Here is a 24,228-nt window from a genome sequence, read left to right as displayed (position 1 = left end):
AGATTAGCCCTTGAGATGAGTGGTGGCGGGGGGCATGCAATCACAACTAAGAGTATGCTAAATGAACTGCTTCCATCAGAGGCTCAACGTTTGATGTTGCTCCACTCCTCTTGAAGTCCTAAAGCGGTCTTCAGCATTCTGCCAGTGACAGACCCTGGTAATGTGTTTTGATGTTGGAGGGTGACCTCAGTTTACTGCTGGGGGGTAGCAAGGCCAAGGCAACTGGAAATGGGTCTCTTTCCAAAGGATGGTGTGACATCAACTACAGGAATGAGCTGTGGAGTAACCCCCCCCCCCCTCTCCTGTGTCACTGTCTCTGACCTCTAACCGCTGACCACAACCAGGAAGTTCTGAGGTTTCAGCTTCTACTCCTGGTCCCCTCCCACGCTCTGATCTCACATCAGACTGTGTAAATAGGGAGATTGAGTAGCTTGTTTCTGATTGGTCTAAAAGCAACTCTCTGACCTCTAGCGTTTAGTCAGGGTCGTGTCACTATTTAGATGGATCACCTCCAAGGGAGCCTGTCTATTCTACAGTTAGTGACCTTGGCACTTTTCAAGGCCTGGCTCAGTGATTAGCCTGGACTAGTTTGTACATATTGTGTTTTCCCTCCCGTCTGGCACAGTGTGGCTGGATTGATTTCTGTCTCGCTCTGCGAAGGTCCTTGAGAGGGATGTGTTGTACAGAGTGGTGTTGTGTGCGTTTTAAACACTGAGGCATGGTTGTCTCCTCTCATTAACACGTCTCACTGCAGCACAGCACATACAAGCCGGGAAAGACCAGGAGGAATCATGAATAATAAGTCACAGCAGCTCTGTTTTTCACAGATATGCCTGAAATTTAGAACACATGCTTCTATGAACTCAACGCCACTTTAGTTTAATCGCTTACAATTGACGAGTACAGGAAACACAAGATGGATTTTAATGGTCAGTGTGTTAAAGCTAGAATCCTTAGTTGCTACATCCATTTTGGACTTATAAAGTAATGATATATACCCATGGATTCTTGAAGTATATAACTTGTAAATGTCTCAAGCTGAGTTCAACTGTCATACCTCATCAGACTCATATCAGCTTGTTTTTACTCATTTTGTAAACAATATAAATGTAGGCAAACACTGAATAGCCTCAAAACATTGTTAAAACTATAATTTTGATGTCATGGATGGTCTGTACTTGCCTCCATAGCTCTGTCTATGAATTTGAGGGGTTACATTACTCGAAAGCCCATCCCTTAGCTATTTACAAAAAACGAGGCGGGGTGTTCATTGTTCCAATACTTGAAATGAAATGTCTCCAGGAAGGCCTCTATTGAGATGCTCTTGTATTTTGATGCTCATATCTGGCGGTGTCTCCTTCATTTACAGTCCAGTTTGAAGGGGCGGAGAAGTCCAGAATGTCGCCCACCAGGGAGGGTAAAGGAGGGCGTCCGCCCCGCATCCACTCCAGTTGCTGTCTGGTCAACACCAAGATGACCTCTCTGGACCACTGCAGTGCTGCTCTGGGGGAACGCATTGACCCCTCCATGTCCCTGGAGAGCCAGTTGTAAGTAACCCTCCCCAACTGTCTTTCTATCCACAGAATTATAATGACTAGTCATTCTATTCCTGTGATTCTCTCCAGGGATTTGGTATTTTTTGTGTTGGTGCGTCTGAGGTAGAGCTGTGTGGAGATATTTGATTGTCTTTTGACGTTAGATAGCACTTTCTCCATTTGAAGCTCTGTTTTATCCTCCCTCTTCTCTCCACCCTGTAGCTGGTACCATGGAGCGATCAGCAGGACGGATGCGGAGTCTCTGCTGAGGCTGTGTAAAGAGGCCAGCTACCTGGTGAGGAACAGTGAGACCAGCAAGAACGACTTCTCCCTCTCACTCAAGTAAGACCCTTCCCATACATACTGTCCACTACACACAAGTAATCAGTGTAGAGTTGATGACACCCCACCCTCTCACACACGGGAGAATATACAGCACCCAGTACCCGCAGTGCTTTCTGACTTATTCCACATTTCGTTGTTACAGCCTGAATTCAACATTTATTGTATAGATTTAATCCATTTTGATTTAATCCACATAATGCCCCATATTAACAAAGTGAAAACATGTTTTAAAAAGGTTTGCAAACTTATTGAAAATTAAATACAGAACTATCTCATTTACAGAAGTATTCATACCCCTGTGCTGACACTGCAAATTGAGCTCAGGTGCATCCAATTTCCTTTGATTATCCTTGAGCTGTCGCTACAACTTGATTGGAGTCCACCTGTGGTGAATTCAATGGTTTGGACATAATTTAGAAGGAAACACACCTGTCTATATAAGGTCCCACAGTTGACAGTGCATGTCAGAGCTGTCCGTAGATCGCCGAGATCGAATTGTGTTGAGGCATACACTACCGTTCAAAAGTTTGGGGTCACTTAGAACTGTCCTTGTTTTCCTCAACTGGCAGCTTCATTAAATAGTACCCGCAAAACACCCGTCTCAACATCAACAGTGAAGAGGCAACTCCAGGATGCCAAGAGTTCCTCTTTCCAGTGTCTGTGTTCTTTTGCCCATCTTAATCTTTTCTTTTTATTGGCCAGTCTGAGATATGGCGTTGTCTTTGCAACTCTGCCTAGAAGGCCAGCATCCCGGAGTCGCCTCTTCACTGTTGACGTTGAGACTGGTGTTTTGGAGGTACTATTTAATGAATCTGCCAGTTGAGGACTTGTGAGGCATCTGTTTCTCAAACTAGACACTCTAATGTACTTGTCCTCTTGCTCAGTTGTTACCGGGGCCTCCCACTCCTCTTTCTATTCTGGTTAGTCAGTTTACACTGTTCTGTGAAGGGTAGTACACAATGTTGTACCAAGTACTTAAGTTTCTTTGCAATTGATTGCATGGAAAAGCCTTCATTTCTCAGAACAAGAACAGACCGACGAGTTTCAGAAGAAAGTTTCTTGTTTCTGGCCATTTTGAGCCTGTAATCGAACCCACAAATCCTGACGCTTAGGCCTGAATGCAAAGCACTATGTCTGGAGAAAACAAGGCACAGCACATCACCTGTCTAACCTCATCCCTACTGTGAAGCATGGTGGTGGCAGCATCATGCTATGTGGATGCGATTCAGTGGCAGAGAATGGGAGACTGGTAATGATAGAGGGAACAATGAATGGAGCCAAATACAGGCAAATCCTTGATGAGAACCTGCTTCAGAGTGAAAATGACTTTAATGACTTGAAAATACTTTCTGAAGGCACTATATACAATTTACACACACACACACACACACACACACACACACACACACACACACACACACACACACACACACACACACACACTTCACTGAGGGTGTTCACGGGTTATCATAGAGTACCAGTTCAACACACAGTACAGCACCACTATTCTGCCTCCAGGAGTCTTCATCACCTCCTACCTACCTGCTGACTGTCTCTTCAGTATGGTTATACACATCACCTTTAAGAACCCTGTCCTTCCTACATGATGCCCTCCCACCTCCACCAGGTAACCTCTCTGGTGCTCTGATTCGCTGACTTGCCCAGAACTGAATTCATAATGCCCCCCTGGCTGACCTCTGCCCCCTCTCCTGGCCAGCGGAGAGTCCAGGGGACAGGCCCTGATTGGTTTAGTCTGGTCGGACATTTGGCTGGAGGGTAGCTTAAAGGGTCTCGCTGCACAGCTGGCACTCACCTCCGCAAGGCAGTCACATGCCATCGGCTCTGAGGGCTCACACGACCGCAGGGAGCCAGCCAACTGATGAGTGTCAGCGGGCTGCCATTTCCCGAGCACACAGCAATACCTGGCTGAGAACCATTTCACCACAGGGGCAGAGAAAGTGCCTCTGATATGAGCTGCAGAGAGGATAACTGCTTGAGTTATGGAAGACAGTGGAAGACAGTTCTACAGTATTATTGTCACCTTTCTTCAGATACAAACTGGCATTTGTGCTCTCTTGTCGTTGGCTTTTTTTTGTTGCTTATTCACAATAAAGCACACATCTGTTGATAAAGTCAGTGATAGATTAGATACATTGCAGCAGGGGGGAAACCGTTCCTGGTTCTGAGGACGCTCCTCGTCAGTCGGCTTTAGGCTCATTTCTACTGGCAGGAGGAGATGATACTGTTCAGAGCTGCTCCACTGCTCCTCACACTGTCTGACTGCTCATTTCATTTCCAGAGCTCTGGGACTCTGCTCTGGCCTGTCTGGGGGGGGACACAAGGAATTAGACTGGTGGGCTTGATTGGACAGACAGTGCTGGGCCATTGGCTGGACTGTGTGGTGCAGTAGGCTGGTAGGTCTTATTGGACAGACAGGGCTGGGGTTGTTTGGGGAGACTTTATTTAACTAGGCAAGTCAGTTAAGAACAAATTCTTATTTACAATGACGGCCAAACACGGACGACGCTGGGCCAATTGTGCGCCGCCCTATGAGACTCTCAATCAAGGTCAGATGTGATACAGTCCGGATTCGAACCAGATTCGAACCAGGGACTGTAGTGATGCCTCTTGCACTGAAATGCAGTGCCTTAGACAGCTGCGCCACTTGGGAGGCCACTATGACACGTCCCATGCTGTGTCTGAGGGGGTGGGGGAGAGGATTGTTGTTGATCTCCAGTAGGAGCTGTCCTTCTCAGTCAGCCCACGCACTGTGACCTTTCAGCCAGCAGCAACCTCTGACCCTGTCAATCCAGCTGCCTCCATGGCCAGTCACAGTGGAAGTAAGTCATATTGACTCTGAGTTCAAAGTTCAAACACATAGACTTCTGTGTGCGTCTTGGACCACCAATGTTCACCAATAATGGGACTAATTGTGTCAGTTCCAGAAAGGAGTGATGGAATTAATTGTTCCGTGTCTGTGCTTGTGAACCATAAATCATAGTTGTGTAAAAGGATGTTTACAACACTCTCTTTGTTGGACCTCCTGCACAGATCAGTGGAGATGTCATCCACCCAGGACAGAGGGCAAAGGCAGGAAGGCAGATATTTCTAAACAGCTCTCTGGTGTGTGTGGTGGATCATGTGCCTGTGTCCTGCCAGCATGACTGTGTTTGTTGTGCAGTACTGGTAGGAAGCAGAGGAGGCTGTAGGGTCATTCAGATCAACCCAGTAAACAATCAGCGGGTTGATTCATGGATTCGGCAGTGGGGAAGGGGTGATACAGAGTTCAGTCTGCTCATGTTGGAGCCTCCTGCTTCCTAGAAACCTCTGTGGCAGAGGCTTGAGACCCAATGTGTAGGCCATATACACTGCTCAAAAAAATAAAGGGAACACTTAAACAACACAATGTAACTCCAAGTCAATCACACTTCTGTGAAATCAAACACTGATTGACAATACATTTCACATGCTGTTGTGCAAATGGAATAGAGAACAGGTGGAAATTATAGGCACCCCCAATAAAGGAGATGTTCTGCAGGTGGTGACCACAGACCACTTCTCAGTTCCTATGCTTCCTGGCTGATGTTTTGGTCACTTTTGAATGCTGGCGGTGCTTTCACTCTAGTGGTAGCATGAGACGGAGTCTACAACCCACACAAGTGGCTCCGGTAGTGCAGCTCATCCAGGATGGCACATCAATGCGAGCTGTGGCAAGAAGGTTTGCTGTGTCTGTCAGCATAGTGTACAGAGCATGGAGGCGCTACCAGGAGACAGGCCAGTACATCAGGAGATGTGGAGGAGGCCGTAGGAGGGCAACAACCCAGCAGCAGGACCGCTACCTCCGCCTTTGTGCAAGGAGGAGCAGGAGGAGCACTGCCAGAGCCCTGCAAAATGACCTCCAGCAGGCCACAAATGTGCATGTGTCTGCTCAAACGGTCAGAAACAGACTCCATGAGGGTGGTATGAGGGCCCGACGTCCACAGGTGGGGGTTGTGCTTACAGCCCAACACCATGCAGGACATTTGGCATTTGCCAGAGAACACCAAGATTGGCAAATTCGCCACTGGCGCCCTGTGCTCTTCACAGATGAAAGCAGGTTCACACTGAGCACATGTGACAGAGTCTGGAGACAGCGTGGAGAACGTTCTGCTGCCTGCAACATCCTCCAGCATGACCGGTTTGGCGGTGGGTCAGTCATGGTGTGGGGTGGCATTTCTTTGGGGGGCTGCACAGCCCTCCATGTGCTCGCCAGAGGTAGCCTGACTGCCATTAGGTACCGAGATGAGATCCTCAGACCCCTTGTGAGACCATATGCTGGTGCGGTTGGCCCTGGGTTCCTCCTAATGCAAGACAATGCTAGACCTCATGTGGCTGGAGTGTGTCAGCAGTTCCTGCAAGAGTAAGGCATTGATGCTATGGACTGGCCCGCCCGTTCCCCAGACCTGAATCCAATTGAGCACATCTGGAACATCATGTCTCGCTCCATCCACCAGCGCCATAGGAGTTGGTGGATGCTTTAGTCCAGGTCTGGGAGGAGATCCCTCAGGAGACCATCCGCCACCTCATCAGGAGCATGCCCAGGCGTTGTAGGGAGGTCATACAGGCACATGGAGGCCACACACACTACTGAGCCTCATTTTGACTTGATTTAAGGACATTACATCAAAGTTGGATCAGCCTGTAGTGTGGTTTTCCACTTTAATTTTGAGTGTGACTCCAAATCCATACCTCCATGGGTTGATAAATTTGATTTCCATTGATACTTTTTGTGTGATTTTGTTGTCAGCACATTCAACTATGTAAAGAAAAAAGTATTTAATAAAAATTTCATTCATTCAGATCTAGGATGTGTTATTTGAGTGTTCCCTTTATTTTTTTGAGCAGTGCATGTTGGAAGATGCTGAAACCTCTGTGGCAGAGGCTATAGACCCTGTGTTTAGATACGCCATGACTGGAGCTGCTGAAATATTCATGAGGCCAAATCGGCGGCACGTTTGTGCTTTGCATCATTGATGAAGGCCCAGACTTTCACTAACCGTGAGTCTCCAGAGCCTTTTGACAGGGAGAGAGGGTACCTTGTCTCTGTCTCTCCTCCTCTCTCTGAAGATGAGTGCTCTTTTAGGTGCATAAAACACATTTAGCCTTTCACTGGTCTCTGAGTGGCTTAGCTCCCCCTCGTCCCCCCAGGAAGGGGTTTTTTCACAGCCGGTTTTACGGGCTGACAGGTAGAAAATAAACCGTTGAAAGAGGAAAACAAAGATTTATGCAACAAAATGTGTTGATGCTATAACACATGGGAAACTAGAAAGCCTTGGAGTTGTAGAAAGAACAACAAAATCTCTCAGCGTTGGCAGTTGAACTCATGTCAGGAGAGGCAAACATGTCTCCGAAAAGTGTCCTCTCTTTGTCTTTCTTGTGAGAGACCGGGGATCTCCCAGTGAGGGCTCTTCTAGTTTGTAATGGAGTACGTGGTTCAGTGCACAGTTCAGTGTGTTTTATTAATGCGTGTGTTCTTCTTGGATATTACCACAACTGGAATGGTTCCCAAATGAAACACGACAACAACACAGTTTCTTACAGTATAGTTGACCTATAATGAGCAGCACCAACCACATTCTTGTTTTTAAAATCCCTCTAAACCACAAGGAGGTGTGGTCATGTCCTGATCATGTTAGTGATCCTTCCAGTCAGACACACTCTGTTTGTGGCTGCCGCAGTACGTATTAAACCGGAAGAGTGGCTATTCAGGACAATTCCTGTCCCACAATGCTTCTTAAGGTCAAGGCTTTCTTTCTGGATCATTATCTTCTGTTGGGTGAGTTTTGGCTTCTCTGAAGCCATGGATTTATTGCGTTGAAGCATCATTCATGGTGCAGTCTAATATATGTAGAGAGGTAGAGATAAACGATGATGGCTGTCAGCCTATTTCTCTGCTTGAAGGATGAGCGGGTTCAAGTGAAAGTCATAGACCCCGGTGAAAAGGACACCAGACCTCCAGAGTGAAATGAATCCCGATTAGACAATAAAAAAGCGCACAACTAAATAGGATACGATAACAAACACAAAATGCCCAGTCTGGTCAAAAATAGCCCTACATTTCTGTTATCAGACAGCGGTGGTCTGTTGCGCCGTTGTCTCAGTCTCCACGGAGCTGAAACGCGATAAGCGTAGCTAAACGCTGACTGGGAAGGAAATCTTAGGAGGATTTCTAGAATGTTCCTATTGATGTGTTTAGCTTTTTAAGTGGTGTGCTCGTGTAACCCAAGGCCTGTCTCCTCAAGCTGTTGATGAATCAAACTCACTTTACCTTCAGAGTGGCCTCTCCTCTCCTGGTCCAGCTTAAGAAGAAGCAACACAGTGACTACATCCCAAATAGGGAACAGGGTGTAATTTGGGATGTAGGCAGTGAACAGGCTGTGTGACTAGAGATATCTGTCCTCATCTACTCCAACCAATAAACTTTGATTTGATGAACATCCTAGTAATGACAGAGATGTATTCAACTGGAGGAGCTGGCTGGCTGATCAGGCTCAGTGATAGGGGACTGAAACTAGCTGTATTTACTTCACTTTTATAGCAGCAGAGAAACCCTGCAGTCCTCTCCCTCAGGTCTCTTATAAAACGATCATCCTCCTCTCCGCACGCTAGATCCTCTCAATCTCCCTCGTTTCTTTTAGGGTCTCTGTCTCCCCCTCTCCGACTCCTCTCTCCTTCTACCTCCCCCTCTCTAATCATACTTTTATTGCAGCAACTATACACGTCAAGGCTGTGACTTGCCAGTCGTACAGCAGCAGTGTGTTGACATGAGAGATTTCTTGTTGACTGTCCTTCATGGTCCTTATGAGTTTCTCCGTGTCACACTAAGGTTTTATCTCTTGGTTCATGGACTGATGAAAGATTTGACTTACAGTAAGTATTTGCCTCTGATGTGTTGAGAAATGTCATTTTTAATGGTTATTGTCCCTTAATTGAACCTGTTAAGTTTCTCCTCGATCCTAATGTTGGTGTTCTCTCCATGGCTTTGTTTCTGTTGGTGTCTTAGTGAGATAATATGACTTCAGGCTTTTCAAATGCAATTATAAGATAACGGAAGATGCCCAGCAAGTTGTTATTTCTGCTGATAATGGACACACACACACACACACAGACACACACACACACACACACACACACACACACACAGACACACAGACACACAGAGACAGACAGAATGGCTTAGAACACATATTTCCATCTTTGAATGCCATTCCCCACTTATGGGAACAGGAAGTCATTGCAGTCCATCACTGTCTGGCTGTTATTCCACAGTTTTATTTATGTTGACAGGAGAGGTGACACCTGCTCTGCTAAATATTGTATATATACTTTTCCTAACTGTAAGTCCTCCGGGTGAGCTGATTCTGCAGTATCTTGGGCATTGCACAATGCAAACAGAAGAAAAAACATTCTCTGGGACCATGAGTCAGTGTGTGCTCAGTGCTTGACACTAACCTGATGCTGTGTGTTTGGCTACTTGTCGCAAAAAAGGTTTCTGATAAATGGTCTACTGAGGACTTTTCCTCTAGCCCTTCTCCCCCTCTACCTCGCTCTCTTTCACCCCTCTCCCCCTCTTCCTCACTATCTCCATCTTCCTCTCTCTCTTTCTCCCCCTCTACCTCACCATGTCCCTCTCTCTCTCTCTCTCTCTCTCTCTCTCTCTCTCTATCTCTTCTCTCTATCTCTTCTCTCTATCTCTCTATCTCTCTATCTCTCCCTCTCTATCTTTGACCTCTCCCTCTCCTTGTATGTGATAAAAGGCCTGTGTCACTGCCATCCTCCCTGCAGTATAATGGGTTTTATACAGCCACATTTCTCATTAAGACAAGGCTCCAGAGCAGGAGATTACTTAAGAGCTGCAAAGCACACAGATCCAAGGCTCCGGCTCAGCCCTAGAAATACTGTAGGGAGCACAGCCCAGGGAGCTTTTCATTTGCTCTGCATTTATTAACCGGTGTAGCCTAAGTGATTCTTCCTGGCTGCTCATTAGACTAGTAGCACTCTCTATTTACAGTATATAGGAGTGTGTACAGTATATGACTTGGGTTCTAAACCCAATTGTACTGCATCACCTGGGAATGATCTGTCACTGTACCGCTGGGAGATAAAGCACTCAATGTTTAGAGCTGATATTGTTTTCTCTCTCCCTCTAGGAGCAGCCAGGGCTTCATGCACATGAAGCTGTCAAGGACGAAGGAGAACAAGTACATCCTGGGTCTGAACAGCTGTCCCTTCGACAGTGTCCCCGAGATCATCCACTTCTACTCCAGCCGCAAGCTGCCCATCAAGGGGGCCGAGCACATGTCCCTGCTCTACCCCGTGGCCATCAGGACACTATAGTGACATGGCCTTCCCCAAAGGTCACACAGGGGTCAGATGCCCTCTCCTGCCACCTCCCCTGGGAAACCCTGTCGCTCTGCCTATTTCCTTCTGTTTGATTGGTCTGAAGGACAGAGTTCAAGTTGGCGGAGGAGGCAGGGATGATGAGGATAATGCAGCTCACCGGTCATCACCTACCTGATCCCAGACCTGCTATTAACTTTTTGTTTGTATTTTCTACAACATTATCATTGCATCATTGACTGAAACATCATCTGCAAGCATTGTTTCACTGATCCCACAGCTGCTTCCTCAACAGTGCCACTTTGTACCCACCTCTTCCACACAAGACCTGTTCATATTGGATTTGGCTCCATGTTATGCTGAAAGTGTAATGTTTGTTTAGTGAGGGGAACCTAAAGATTGTAATGTCCTTATAAAGGAAGCAGGGAAGGCAAATTAATGTATTGGAGTTACATATGGGCACTCTACAGTGGCTGGCAAACTCAATAAACATGCCCTGTGTGAATACTTTCCCAACAACAGTTTAGTGTTTAAGTGCTGTACGGTCTGCAGACTGACGTCTCTGTCTATTCCCGGGACTGTATTTCTGATATCCTTCACCACGGGTGTCCCATTGGTAGGACAGTGTAAGTACAGCTCTGGTTGGACAGTCAGCAGACTGATAGATGGATCACTACTATGTTACACAGCAGTAGCACCATTGGCTAAATGAGCCAGAGATGGGCGCCTAGTCTCAAAATGGTCCAAATTACCTTCCCAATCCCCCATCGTAGAATATCTTTGCATGGGTAGAATGGAATATGCCTGCATTGTCTACCTCAGAAAATCAATTTCATTCGTGAATCTGCAGATCAATAGGTACAATGGGATTGCAGATATTGATCCAACCCCCACCATGCAACTCCGATTCCCAACAAATTGCATCTATGGTTTAAGAATATGTTTTTGCATAAACCAGTCACATGTTTTTGTTTCTTTTTTTTCTTTTTTTACTACATTTTACAGATCAGCATTTGTATGTATAGTCACTATGAAATTGTGTGATGTCAGTAACAAATGTTTGGTTAATGCCTTATAATGCATGGGTTGAATCAGTCGGATTAGATCCGCTGATTTCTAGAGTTCTGCTTCTTTCAACGATTGTTCTGTGACTGTAATTTATTCTGGGGTAATTCTTCTTATTACAGATGTGTTACTCCTCTCTGTGAAGGCCTGCCTCGTGGCATCCAGCCCTCACTATTCTCTGCCATGTGATCGTGTTTGGCCAGAGCTTAAATACCCCGGACCTGGTCTCATATACTGTGGTGCTTCGCTTTGTGTTTTAGTCACTTCTGCTTCATGTGTCCAACTGCCTCTGTGGCCTGACTCTGAGACACTGAGTGATGGTGTCTCGTGACCAATGGGATTGTCAAGCCTCACATAAAGACTGTAGAAGCCCCATGGACCAATCAGAGGACTCAATTTTCCTAAATGAACCCTGACCTCCAGTCTGTCATAACCCCTCTATTTGTTTGAATTATTTAATACACACATCTCATAATTGGTTTCTTATTCAGTTCACTCTTGATTTCCTCCATTGTCTCTGTGTTCTGTCCTCTACCCACACGACTCTTATTCTGGTACAGACCTTGAGGTTAGAGACATTGCTTGAAGCCTCTCTTTGTTCTTGGAGTTTGACTTCTCTCCTGAACTAGAGGGACTGACGTGTCCTTTAATCTTATCGTTAACAAGGAGAGTGCTGAAGCATGCTATGCAATCCCGTAGCCAGTAGGTGGCATCATTGCAGATGTCTAAGGCTGTTTTCCAATTGGCATTTCCAAACAAGAATCATACAGGTGTTTGCTGGAGGCGAATTGATTCTGTTGGTAAGTTAAAGGACCAAGTAAAGTAGGGTTGCATACAGCAGCAGTGGTTCCCAACCCTTTTCAGATAATGAACCACCAACTGAATTTTGCTCTGCCCGGAGTACCTCTGAAGTACTATACCCCCCCATGTGTATTTTACCAGTAGACCTATGGTCTCACGAGTCTTCTAAAGTATATATATATATATATATATATATATATATATATATATATAGTACCAGTCAAAGGTTTGGACACACCTACTCATTCAAGGGTTTTTTCTTTATTGTAGAATATTAGTGAAGACATCAAAACTTGGAAATAACAGATATGGAATCATGTAGGAACCAAAAAAGTGTTAAACAAATCAAAATAGATTTTAGATTCTTCAAAGTAGCCACCCTTTGCCTATGACAGCTTTGCACACTCTTGGCATTCTCTCAACCAGCTTCACGAGGAATGCTTTTCCAACAGCCTTGAAGGAGTTCCCACATATGCTGAGCATTTGTTGGTTGCCTTTCCTTCACTCTGTGGTCCAACTCATCCCAAACCATCTTAATTGGGTTGAGGTCGGGTGATTCGGCACACCATCACTCTCCTTCTTGGTCAAATAGCCCTTACACAAACTGGAGATGGGTCATTGTTCTGTTGAAAAACAAATGATCGTCCCACTAAGCACAAACCAGATGGAATGGTGTATCGCTGCAGAATGCTGTGGGAAACATGCTGGTTGTGTAATAAATCACTGACAGGGTCACCAGCAAACATCCCCACACCAAAACACATCCTCCATGCTTCACAGTGGGAATCCATGCATGCAGATATCATCCGTTCACCTACTCTGCGTCTCACAAAGACACGGCGGGTGGAACCAAAAATCTAAAATTTGGACATCAGACCAAAGTACAGATTTCCACCTGTCTAATATCCATTGCTTGTGTTTCTTTGCCCAAACAAGTCTCTTCTTCTTATCGGTGTCCTTTAGTGGTTTCTTTGCAGTAATTCGACCATGAAGGCCATGATTCACACAGTCTCCTCGGGAACAGTTGATGTTGAGATGTGTCTGTTGCTTGAATTCTATGAAGCATTTATTTGGTCTCCAATCTGAGGTGCAGTTACCTCTGCTGCAGAGGATAACATCATTAGAGGTAACTCTGGGCCTTCCTTTCCTGTGGCGGTCCTCACGAGAGCCTGTTTCATCATAGCGCTTGATGGTTTTTAGTTCTTCACCTTCATTCTTGACCTTCATACCTTTAAAGTTTAATTTCTCTTTGATTATTTGAGCTGTTCTTGCCATAATATGGACAAGGGCTTTTACCAAATAAGGTTATCTTCTGTATACCACCTCTACCTTGTCACAACACAACTGATTGGCTGAAATGTATTAAGAAGGAAATACATTCCACAAATACGATTTTAAGAAGGCACACCTGTTAATTGAAATGCATTCCAGGTAACGATCTCATGAAGCTGGATGAAAGAATGTCAAGAGTGTGCAAAGCTGTCATTAAGGCAAAGGGTGGCTACTTTGAAGAATCTCAAATATAAAATATATTTACTTTTTTGGTTAGTACATGATTCCAAATGTTTTATTTCATAGTTTTGATGTTTTTCACTATTATTCTACACTGTAGAAAATAGTCAAAATAAAGAAAAACCCTTGAATGAGTAGGTGTGTCCAAACATTTGACTGGTACTATATATATATATATATATATATATATATGTGTGTATGTATGTACATATGTCCGGTGCATTCTGAAAGTATTCAGACCCCTTCCCTTTTTAAACAGTTTATGTTTCAGCCTTATTTTAAAATGTGTTAAATATTTTTTTACTCATCAATCCACACACAGTACCTCATAATGACAAAGCAAAAAAAACAGTTTTATTTATACATATTTGTATTTATTTAATTTACATAAGTATTCAGACCCTTTTGCTATGAGACTCAAAATTGAGCTCAGGTGCATCCTGTTTCCATTGATCATCCTTGAGATATTTCTACAACTTTGAGTCCATCTGTGGTAAATTCAATTGATTGGACATGATCTGGAAAGGCAAACACCTGTCTATATAAGGGCCCACAGTTGACAGTGCATGTCAGAGAAAAAAACAAGCCATGAGGTCTAAGGAATTGTCTGTAGAGCTCCGAAGAAGGGATTGTGTTGAGGAACAGATCTGGAGAAGGGTACCAAACAATATAAACAAATATATAAATTTGCATAAATGTCTAAACTTGTTTTTGCGTTGTCATTATGGGATATGGTGTGTAGATTGATGGGGGGGGGGAATAGAACAAAATGTGGGAAAAGTCAAGGGGTCTGAATACTTTCCGAATGCACTATGTCTTAAGAATGTTCCTGTGTGGTAGAGATGAAACATTTAAAGAAGAGGAGGATCTTTAGTCAGTGCTGCTGACAGACGCATGTTACTGTAGGCAAGGTCCCACGTACGTTGTCCACACTGTCCAGAGGAAGACCCCTCGCCTGGCTAGAAGGAGGAAGGGAGGGGACTCTGGAAGGCAAAGAAGGGGCTTTGTCTCAATCAGCAGACTCACTGTTCACTTTGTTATTTGTCTCTGTGGGAACCTGAAATAGTCCTTCTCGCCCTCAGAGAAGTGTTGTGTGTGCGCATTGCCATCAGCCATTGACTTACTCTGTGATTTTAGTGCTTTTGTGTACATTTTCTTCCCATGTATGTATGTATGCACTACTTTAACATATCTGTACAGTCCCTCATCGCCAAATGTATATACTGAATGTATTGTATGGGGACATAGAGGCATCAAGTTTCAACCTAAATAAAGTAGAGTTTATGAGTCCAAAGCCCTCTTGTCTGTTGGCTCTTTCTTGATGCTGCAACAAACATGTTACAAAAAAAAAAAAGATAATCCAAAAGATGTTTTTAACTCCATACCGTTGTGGTTACCAGTTACCAAGGTACGGGTCTATTCAATGGTAAGTGCCATAGCGCTACTCTCTGTTGGTTGATTCAAAGACGGGGTATTGAAAGAATAGTAAGAGAGGATAAAGGCACTGACGTCGACCTAGTAGTGAATGGTCATCTGCTCCACCACACAATCCCAACCCTGTTCTCACTGCACACCGTCCGGCTGTGATATTATAGTGATTGAATGAACTAACCCAAGATCTGTACAGAGGAAATGTATTAATTGCTGTGTAAGCCAAACACGGTCTGAGTCGGTCTCTAGCGTCTTTCTTCGAGAGCATACTTAATTCATGTATTAATAAACGACTACAGGAGAGCTCTGAGAGACAGAGAACAGCGGTTGAGATTACAGAGAACACACCCTGGGCTTTGATGGTGATGGTGCTAGAGAATCCTTCATTTAAACACACGCGCGTACAGGCGGGGCTTTAACAAGCAGACCAGACGGCCTTGGGATTCAGGCCACATGGCTTTGATGCTCTTTCTGCTCCTGAAAAGGAATCCGTGTTCGTTAGCGTGCTCCTCTCCCCAGCTCTTCTCCTGTTGCCTCCTGTTGTTAGGTGGGGCTAGATTCTCCTGTTGCCTCCTGTTGTTAGGTGGGGCTAGATCAATGTGTAAACATCCTTTCAGAGCCTCACAATGGAGCCAAGCTGGCCTATAAAGTCTACAGTGTTTTCTATTACATACAGCTTGCATGAAGATACAGAGGGCAGACAGATGGATGTTACCACCGACAACCAAAAGCAATAAGGATATAAGGCAGGGAATGAGTGATCCACTTCCACCTCTTTTGTGAAAATGTGGAGAAATATTTTCCCCACACAAGGTCGACATAAATCTGCAATGAACTAATTAGTTGATACCTGAACAGGTGTGTTAATATACTCTCCTGAGAATCCAACCAAGGTGATTCAGGGTATTGCTGTTTTGTTTAGATTAACGTATAAATCTTTTTCAGACACTCTTATCGTTCTCTACCACACAGCATCTCCATGGCGGTCCTTTCTACTGCTCTGGAGAGATGTATCATTTCTAACCTTTCTCCCACTGCTGCGATATCACCCTCTCCCAGGGTTAAAACACCCGAGAGGAAATGCATCAAAGTGTCCTTTGGTGGTCAAAAGAGCACCCACAGGCCTGAAAGACATGGCTTGAAAGCAGCAATGAATGCATCCATTCCACAGACAGATAGAAAAAATGGCCCTTGTCCATCACCAACTCATTTCATATTCAGCCGTCATGCCTGGCAGAAAGCAATCTCAGGTAAACAGACGTGATGCTAATAACACATGAACTGCATCGTTTAAAAAGACAAAAACAAAATGGGGAGACAATATACTCTCCTCCAGTTCCCTTCTGACACGTGTGGAGGTGACCCAAAGTGAAACCTGTTATTATTCTGCAGTCTCTGGCAGTTAGATTAACTTAGCTTTTACTCTGCTTTAAATGGTCTATTATGGATGCAAAGAGTTTTGCACTGTGTAGACATACAGTATAATTAAGTAGGACTGTCCTAATCCATCCCCTGAATCTACAGGTCAATGTTGTGTTGGACAATGTGGATAGTTCTGTCTGCTGCAGACCGAAGCCACTATACTCAGAAACACCCAGCCAACAGTCTCTATGTAATTTATTGTCCTTCTTTTTGAATTACAGCTTCTTCCAACCAACTATGTTGTTGTAACAGTGGTTTAGATGAAAGAGAGCTGGAGCAGAGTGGTGCAGAGCTTGGAGCTGCTGTACTCATGAAAGGTCATTTTCTTCAGGGCCATGTGAACCAGCTATGAACCTGGGTTGAGTCGCTGTGTCTGCAGTCTGCATATAGTCGGGCATTCACAGAGCAGCAGAATACATGAGAGAAGAGGAGCTATAATGACCTAAGACTCTGGGGGACAGGGGTAATGGGGAGAGAAAGGATGGGAGGAATGACTGTCTTCCCTATTTCCCTGCATTTATTCTGTCCCTCTACTGTTTTAGTCAAACATTAGTGACTCACCCGATTAAGTGCTGTTTCCTACCCAGCCAAGACAATGCCTGCATCCACAAATAACACCCTATTTTCACCCTCATCACCCCTAGGTCCCACACAAGCCTGTCTGCATGGACAGAAGGGAGAGAGAAGTCACTATACAGCCACAGGTGTATAGTGTGACTGAACAAATCTGTCTGGACAGCACCTTCTTTCACCTCCATTTTGATGTCAGGGGGCAGACGAGGAAAACGTTTCATCGTCTTTGCGTTGTCCTCCGGGTGGAGAAAATAAAGAATGTGTGTAACCCAAACATAGTGCAATGACAGCAACATGTGAAGATGTGCAATGTGATTACATATCCCCATCTGAATCAGATAAATGAGTCTCCATGGCAACTTCCCTGGATATATTGTGGAGGTTTGAGGATGTGATGCTGCAGTTAAGAGGATAGGTCTGACATGGCAAAGACCAGCAGAATAAACCCTTTCTATTCAATAATCACAATACCTCTACCATTGCTGCAATGCTTTTAACGTGATCTATCAAACAAAGAAGACCAATATATTGTCTAATAAGCCTACAGTAAGTCAATTGCTATGGTGCATCATTATTTATTTAAATTAGCTTGAAAGGCAATCAAACGTTGTATTAACCAATTGAAGACTCGACATGATTTGAATAAGTTCTGAAGAGTCCAGCGAGAGTCCTCACGTTGAAACTCTGTAAGAGATATTCACAGGGAAATTGCCTGCAGGTGTGCACGGCCTGCATATAAAATGGTAATGGGGACAGAAAGACACAAAGCACTGTTTGGGTGCTGTGCTCATGAAAGGCCCCATTCAACAAGACGCACTTATAAAACTAAGCAGGGCAATTACTGAAGATTGAGAATGGTAGGGTGAGGGGGGCACACAATTTGTCCTCTTCTTCCACAGCACCCCAATGGGAGACAATGAGACAAAGCAGCACACAAAATGGGTCTGGTTGTTTAAAGAGCAAGCCCATTTGAATATTGAGAAAAGCCATTTGCTCATAGCGACCGTGTTCAGCTCAGACACAATAACATCTGGATGGATGGTACTTAGAATGGATACAAGGTTATCCTTCTGCAGTACAATGTTTGCATAATGTCAGCTGTTAAAAGAGTAAAAATGTAATAAATCTCATACATGTTGGATGAGCCTATATTTTTATCAAACCACAAAAATAGTCTAATACTGGTATTTACATTTACTCTCAAACAACTATTACATTATGTATGTGTTTATTGATCTGGCAGCCCAACTGAACCAGTTTCAGAATCAGTTCAAACATCAGCTAGCCATATTTGTCAAATTTCTACTCCTGATTTCTCTATTGAATGGAATCGCAAAGGAACTATGGTAAGAGGTTAGACATTGCCACCTAGTGTACAACTGTATGAATCACAATTAGACTCTAGGGGTAATCTCAACACTGCTTTCTTCCAAGGCATATTTTATAGCAGATCTGAGTCAATGCTAGTGTCTGAAACAAAATGAAGATTTCTGGTAGAACACAGCCCTCTTTCATTATGTATATATCCACACAGCGATGAGTTTAAAGCCTTCAGGGGCTAGCAACAAACCTCTTTTAAATGGCTGGCAAAACATTGATTATTTTTGTTTTGGACTTGTAATAAAGATAAACATGTACCTTATCTACCCCTGAATCTGACTGACTCATTTAAAAGTTGTTCCATTTAGGTTGTGTATGAAAGGGTAGAGGAGTAGTAATGAGGTCTTCATGTCTGAAACATTGTGTCCATATAAGTGTCCATATCACAGCCCAATGGCAGAATGACCAGAGCCACCAGCTTGGGTCTGTGCACTCTCCTCACTCTCAGGGCCCTGGCTTGGCTCAGAGTCCTGGCCCTCCAGCGAAGATGAGCTCCAGAGCTGACTGGATGTCCCCCTCTGTAGCCTGGAGCGCCCGTAACATCAGCTCCTCATCCTGGATCCCCATGTCTCTCAGCTGCTGCAGCTGGGACTGCCAACGCCCCTATAAGACAGTAGAACAAAGCTACCCTTAAAACTACTGGCAAACAGACCAAAACACACAGTCAGAGGCATTGAAGCTTAGGCTGTCATTACTCCAGCTAGAGAGAGACCAAATAGAAACGCAGCGAGTGCCATTGCTCCAGGCAGTATGATTAAGAGCACAGCTTCTATCCACAGTGTTGTCCTTTAAAAGGTCGAGACATGTGGATCTGGTCTGTCCTCGTGGCTCATGTAGCACATTGAGAGGAAAGGAGGAGAGGGAAAGGAGAGAATGAGAGAGTAGAGAGGAGAAGAGACTGACCTGCAGAGAGGACATGCTGGAGGCCTGCAGAGCCTGCTGCAGTGCCTGGCTGAAAAGGTCATTGCTGACAGGAGTCCCTGCTGGCGTGGGAGGCACTCCAGATGAGGTGTCCTGCTGCAACACAGAACAAAGGGCACGCAGTTAGAAGGGCAAGTGTCTGCTCTGTGTCACTAGTAGAGGAGTGCGTTTGTGTGTTGAGGGAGGATGATGGGACATTCTTTACCTGAGCCCCTGCAGTGGGAGTAACAGCACTGCTCTCAGGAGTACTGGCCAGGGCCAGGGCAGTGGCCAGCTCACTCTGTGTTATGGGTCGAGGGCCTGTAGCTCCACTATGGCCAAGGGACACTGGCCGCATTCCTGCTGGGCCCCCGGTTCGGTTGGATGGTCCTGCCTGATTGCCCTAGTTACACACATAGCAATGATGTTAGCTATACTCCATCTATATTTACATTTTAAATCTCAATCCAGCTAGATTGACTCACCGATTGGAAATCTTCATCGTCATCAGACATGCCCTCAAACATAAACCCTCCTGCAGACAAGACAACGCAAACGTCATACATGTTCCAGTCTTAGTGATGGTGAGTGACAGACCGATGTGGCCATCACTTGGTCGTGTTCAGTAGGGACTAAACGTTTTGAAAAAGAATGAAACAGGGAGGTGCTACCTGAACCTTGTCCAATAAGAACAGATTTTTGTTTTCCGTTGCAAACCATTTTTCTACAGTCTAACCTATTGAACACGACCCTGTAGTTTCCACCAGTGTGATGCTCACCTGGCATGTCACTGTAGGAGCTGGAGGAGACGTTGCGGGAGGAGCCGGCGCTGGACTGAGCAGGCATGCTGCCAGCCACTGAGTGGAGGACCAGGATGATGGCATTGACCAGGGCTGGGTGAGAACTGATCAACCTACAAGGCAAAACGTTTAATACTTCTGTATTATCCCTAATGTCACAAATCCACAGTCTAAGTTACTCATTCACAACATGGCATGACAAAGTCATGCTACAGTATATGGAACAAAAACACTTACACATCCAGCATGTTGGGGTCTGTGAATTGCACAAATAGATCTTTGTCTTGGAGCACTCCTGCAAGATTCAGAAGCAAAGCATTGTAAGAGATAACCTCCTTGGTGACATGGTTAGGATGATGTTATGTCATAACGGGCAGGGCTAATCAGTACTTGCCTAGCGCTACCGGGTCAGATCTAAGCCCTGGAGTGGCCACAATGATCTGATCTAGAGACTCCTTATTAGTCAGCATCTTAAACACCTGGGGAAGCAAATTAAGTTATATACAGTGGGGTTCGAAATGATTGACACCCTTGATAAAGAAGAGCAATAATGACTGTATAAGATAAATCATTAAAATACTGAGCTAGTGTATGCTAAATAAAAATTGGGAAATTATAATTGTTTTATACTAAAACAATTGCCCAGATAAATATATTTTTATTTAACAAGTAACAGTCATGAATAATGATGACAGATTTACAGAGTCAAAGATCTTACCCCCAAGACATGCTAACCTCCCCGGTTATTGGTAATGGTGAGAGGTTAGCATGTTTTGGAGGTAGGATCTTTGACACTATGTGAATAATTATGAGTGACAAAGTTACAATTCATTCAGGATTATCCGTAATCCTGGTAAAATTCACATTAATGTACAAGTGTTTAGAAACATATTCTATTCATATTTACAACTAAAAAGTGACTCCACAATGACAATACATTATTTACCATTCATTTCAATTGGGCACAAAATAATCTGAAACACAACCAGAACAAACTGCTAATGCATCCAACACATTTGTATAGTTACAAGCTTGATGTAGTCATTGTGAGCTAGGAATATGGAACCAAATACTACACCTTTGACTACTTCATTTATAATAATTTTTAGGGGTGTCAATTTTTCGCCACTACCTTTTTGAGTAGTACTACTAATTAAACAAAGCATCTTTCTTTGACCAATTCTATTAGTACAATATAATATAACTTTCCTATTCTTTGAGCATAAAATATAGCTCAGTATTTGAATTATTTCTACTGAACAAAAATATAAACCCAACACGCAACAATTTCAAAGATTTTACTGAGTTACAGTTTACCTAAGGAAATCAGTCAATTGAAATAAACTTATTGGGCTCTAATCTATGGATTTCATATGAGTGGGAATAAAGATGTTTATGTCGGACTCAGATACCTTAAAAAAAGGTTGGGGCTTGGCTCAGAAAACCAGTCAGTATCTGGTGTGACCACCATAATTGGCACGACAATGGGCCTCAGGATCTCATCACGGTATCTCTGTGCATTCAAATTGCCATCAATAAAATGCAATTGTGTTTGTTGTCCGTAGCGAATGCCTGCCCATAGCATAACCCAACGCCACCATGGGGCCCTCTGTTCACAATGTTGACAAACTGCCTGCCCACACTACGCCATACACATGGTCTGCGGTTGTGAGGCCAGTTGGACATACTGCCAAATTCTCTAAAAAGACATTGAGGAGGTTGATGGTAGAGAAATCAACATTAAATTCTATAGCAGCAGTTCTGGTGGACATACCTGCAGTCAGTATGCCAATTGCATGCTCCCTCAAAACTTGAGACATCTGTGGGATTGTGTTGTGTGACAAAACTGCACATTTTAGAGTGGGCTTTTACTGTCCACCGCACAAGGTGCACCTGTGTTATGATCATGCTGTTTAATCAGCTTCTTAATATGCCACCCCTGTCAGGAGGACAGATTATCTTGGCAAAGGAGAAATGCTCACTAACAGGGATGTAAACAAATGTGTGCACAAAATTTGAGAGGAATAAGCTTTTTGTGCATATGGAACATTTCTGGGCTCTTTTATTGCAGCTCATGAAACACAGGACCAACACTTTACATGTTGTGTTCATATTTTTGTTCAGTGTATTTTATAGATTTCTTATTGCTAATCTTTATCAAGGTTGTCAATCATTTTGGACCCCACTGTAACTGATTTAATAGGATTTCTGATAAAGACATCCTTCTACATGTTCATTCTCAACACCATAACAATGTTATTACCGAGTCTCTGTAGGTGGAGTTGGAGTGGAGGGCTGCCTGCAGCACACGGAACTCCCTGGCTGCAGTCGTCCTGTTCACTGGCTCTACAGACAAAGGGAGAAAGACAGGAGAGATAAATGACTATGGTTCTTTGTAGAAGTAACCTTATACATGAAAATGTCTAGTGACATGGCGCTTCTAAGAGGGTTAGAGTTGGTCTGTCAAAACCCACCTGGATTGATGTCTGGTTCAGGCCAGGTCCTTTTGAGGATGTGCAGGGTCGATCCAGGCTGGATCCCACAGGAGTCTAAAGTCAGGTCATCCTTCAACTTGCGACCACAGTGTACCAGCTCTGACATATTAAATAAAATAAAAAACATCAGACACAAATCGTAAATAAGTTAGCTAACATGTGAGTTGTTCACTTATGTAGTGCAAACCTATGAGTTCGGGGTCCGGTAGGGAATCCGGGAGCTGTGCCGAAACGAGTTGTTTCAGAGTAGAGACTCGGTACCCGCCGGGAGACACGTCTCCAGGCATAGTCTCAGGGAAGTGGAAGGTGGATTTGGGCTGATCCACCAGCTTCAATGACAGGTGCCACCCCGACATCATAAGCTGTTGCTAGACAGGAACAAGTTACGACAATCTACATTGGCAACAGCACCACATTCACGAATCTAAAACTAGCTAAAGTTTGGAAAAGTAACGTTAGATGTTTAATCTTCTGATATGCACAGCTAACGTTACCGTTAGCTATTAGCCACTAAGCTAGCAGGCTAGCTATAATGCCACTAACATTAGGCATTAACATTTTTAGCAAGTAAAGACCGTTAAGATGACGTTTTCAAAAATACCGTTTGTATGGCAGCAACTAAAACGCATTAAATCCACCAATGACACATGAAACTCAATGAAAAATTGTACTGCAGACTCACGATTTGCTTTGTTGAAACGATGTTTAGTCCGTGTTTAGTCACGTGGTCCACAATCACGCTGACCAAGGCGGAAGTAATGGAATATACATTATGGTAATAATGTATCATTTATTTGCTATCACGGTCCTTGCTGAAGCAAAATGTAACAACTGCAACTAGATGTAGCAATTCTAACCAAATTACCTTTTCTACAGCAATTTCAAGATACTCGTCACCCCTTGTCGCATATTTGGTCAGTTATTGGGCCGCAGAGACTACTTTCCAACTTTTCTGTGTATCATCAAATTATTTTAACCCTCAAACTACCAACATATTTTACATTATTATTACCAGCTGGAGTCATTTTGCCCCCAAGATTAAACAAAAAACTGAACGTATAAAAAACTGAACGACTTTTATCAAAACATAATTTGAAATTAAAATGTTCCTTGTTGTTGTTAGGAACTAACAATTACATGTGATATTGAAAACGAAAATAACAATTTGTAAGGTATTGGACTCCAATGTCTTGTCAGTGGGGTGCGAAGCATCAGGAGTCAGACAGGATTTAGGTGCAGAAGGGTTCATTATTTGGATACAGGATTATTTCTCACACAGCTGAGTTCAGCAGAGCCCATCAAATCAAAATCATATCAAATCAAATTGTATTGGTCACATAGCAGTGTAAGTGTAAAACCAACTCTCTTTGTTTTAATGACATTTATTGCAAACGTCCAGTTCAACAATGGCATCTAGTTCATACAACACCATTGCCTATCCAGTTTGTTATTTTCATCAAAGCATATGACCCTTCATCTGACAGAAATGTGTAATCAAGGTATTACACATATTATTATTATCCTTAGTATATTCCAAATTATAAAGATGTGTATGACGAATTTGAGATGTACAAAACATGATAGAATAAG

At 43.8% G+C, this 24,228-nt stretch overlaps 2 protein-coding genes across 12 annotated transcripts in view; one reads left to right on the top strand and one right to left on the bottom strand.

Annotated features, from left to right (window-relative positions):
- LOC112263644 (SH2 domain-containing adapter protein F) overlaps nucleotides 1–12,358 on the top strand; it is a 126,613-nt gene extending 114,255 nt beyond the window's left edge. For all 7 annotated transcript variants that reach the window (XM_024440117.2, XM_024440119.2, XM_024440118.2 and 4 more), the window contains 3 exons: nucleotides 1,370–1,547; nucleotides 1,758–1,877; nucleotides 10,070–12,358. In XM_024440117.2, the coding sequence (XP_024295885.1) occupies nucleotides 1,370–1,547; nucleotides 1,758–1,877; nucleotides 10,070–10,256 (485 nt within the window). In that variant the 3' untranslated portion in view covers nucleotides 10,257–12,358. The remainder of the gene's footprint in view (nucleotides 1–1,369; nucleotides 1,548–1,757; nucleotides 1,878–10,069) is intronic.
- Nucleotides 12,359–18,002: 5,644 nt separating this feature from the next.
- Nucleotides 18,003–23,575, bottom strand: LOC112263643 (ubiquitin-like protein 7). 5 transcript variants are annotated; one of them, XM_024440113.2, is made up of 11 exons: nucleotides 23,321–23,575; nucleotides 22,826–23,006; nucleotides 22,618–22,737; nucleotides 22,407–22,489; nucleotides 20,538–20,622; nucleotides 20,381–20,438; nucleotides 20,123–20,256; nucleotides 19,829–19,878; nucleotides 19,570–19,746; nucleotides 19,347–19,457; nucleotides 18,003–19,046 (listed from the first exon to the last, which is right to left on the bottom strand). In XM_024440113.2, the coding sequence occupies exons 1-11, from the start codon at nucleotides 23,426–23,428 to the stop codon at nucleotides 18,906–18,908; spliced, it is 1,248 nt and encodes a 415-aa protein (XP_024295881.1). In that variant the 5' UTR covers nucleotides 23,429–23,575; the 3' UTR covers nucleotides 18,003–18,905. The 5 variants fall into 5 exon arrangements, with proteins under 5 accessions (XP_024295881.1, XP_024295880.1, XP_024295882.1 ...); XM_024440112.2 differs by having other exon boundaries at nucleotides 19,347–19,460; nucleotides 23,321–23,569; XM_024440114.2 differs by having other exon boundaries at nucleotides 19,347–19,460; nucleotides 22,826–23,000; nucleotides 23,321–23,569.
- Nucleotides 23,576–24,228: the final 653 nt, after the last annotated feature.

The sequence above is a fragment of the Oncorhynchus tshawytscha genome, linkage group LG12 (assembly GCF_018296145.1).
Source record: "Oncorhynchus tshawytscha isolate Ot180627B linkage group LG12, Otsh_v2.0, whole genome shotgun sequence".
Taxonomy (NCBI): Eukaryota; Metazoa; Chordata; class Actinopteri; order Salmoniformes; family Salmonidae; genus Oncorhynchus; species Oncorhynchus tshawytscha.
The sequence above is the reverse complement of the archived record's forward strand: the minus strand, read 5'-3'. Positions and strand labels throughout refer to the sequence as shown.

Bases quoted from the DNA above. Each gene is read 5' to 3' on its own strand.
- LOC112263643 (XM_024440112.2), bottom strand. From the start codon at position 23,428: ATGATACATTATTACCATAATGTATATTCCATTACTTCCGCCTTGGTC. The intron at 20,439-20,537 runs GCAAGTACTGAT...TGAATCTTGCAG, and splicing joins ATCTGACCCGGTAGCGCTAG to GAGTGCTCCAAGACAAAGAT. The intron at 19,461-19,569 runs GTAAAGAATGTC...TCTGTGTTGCAG, and splicing joins CTCCCACTGCAGGGGCTCAG to CAGGACACCTCATCTGGAGT.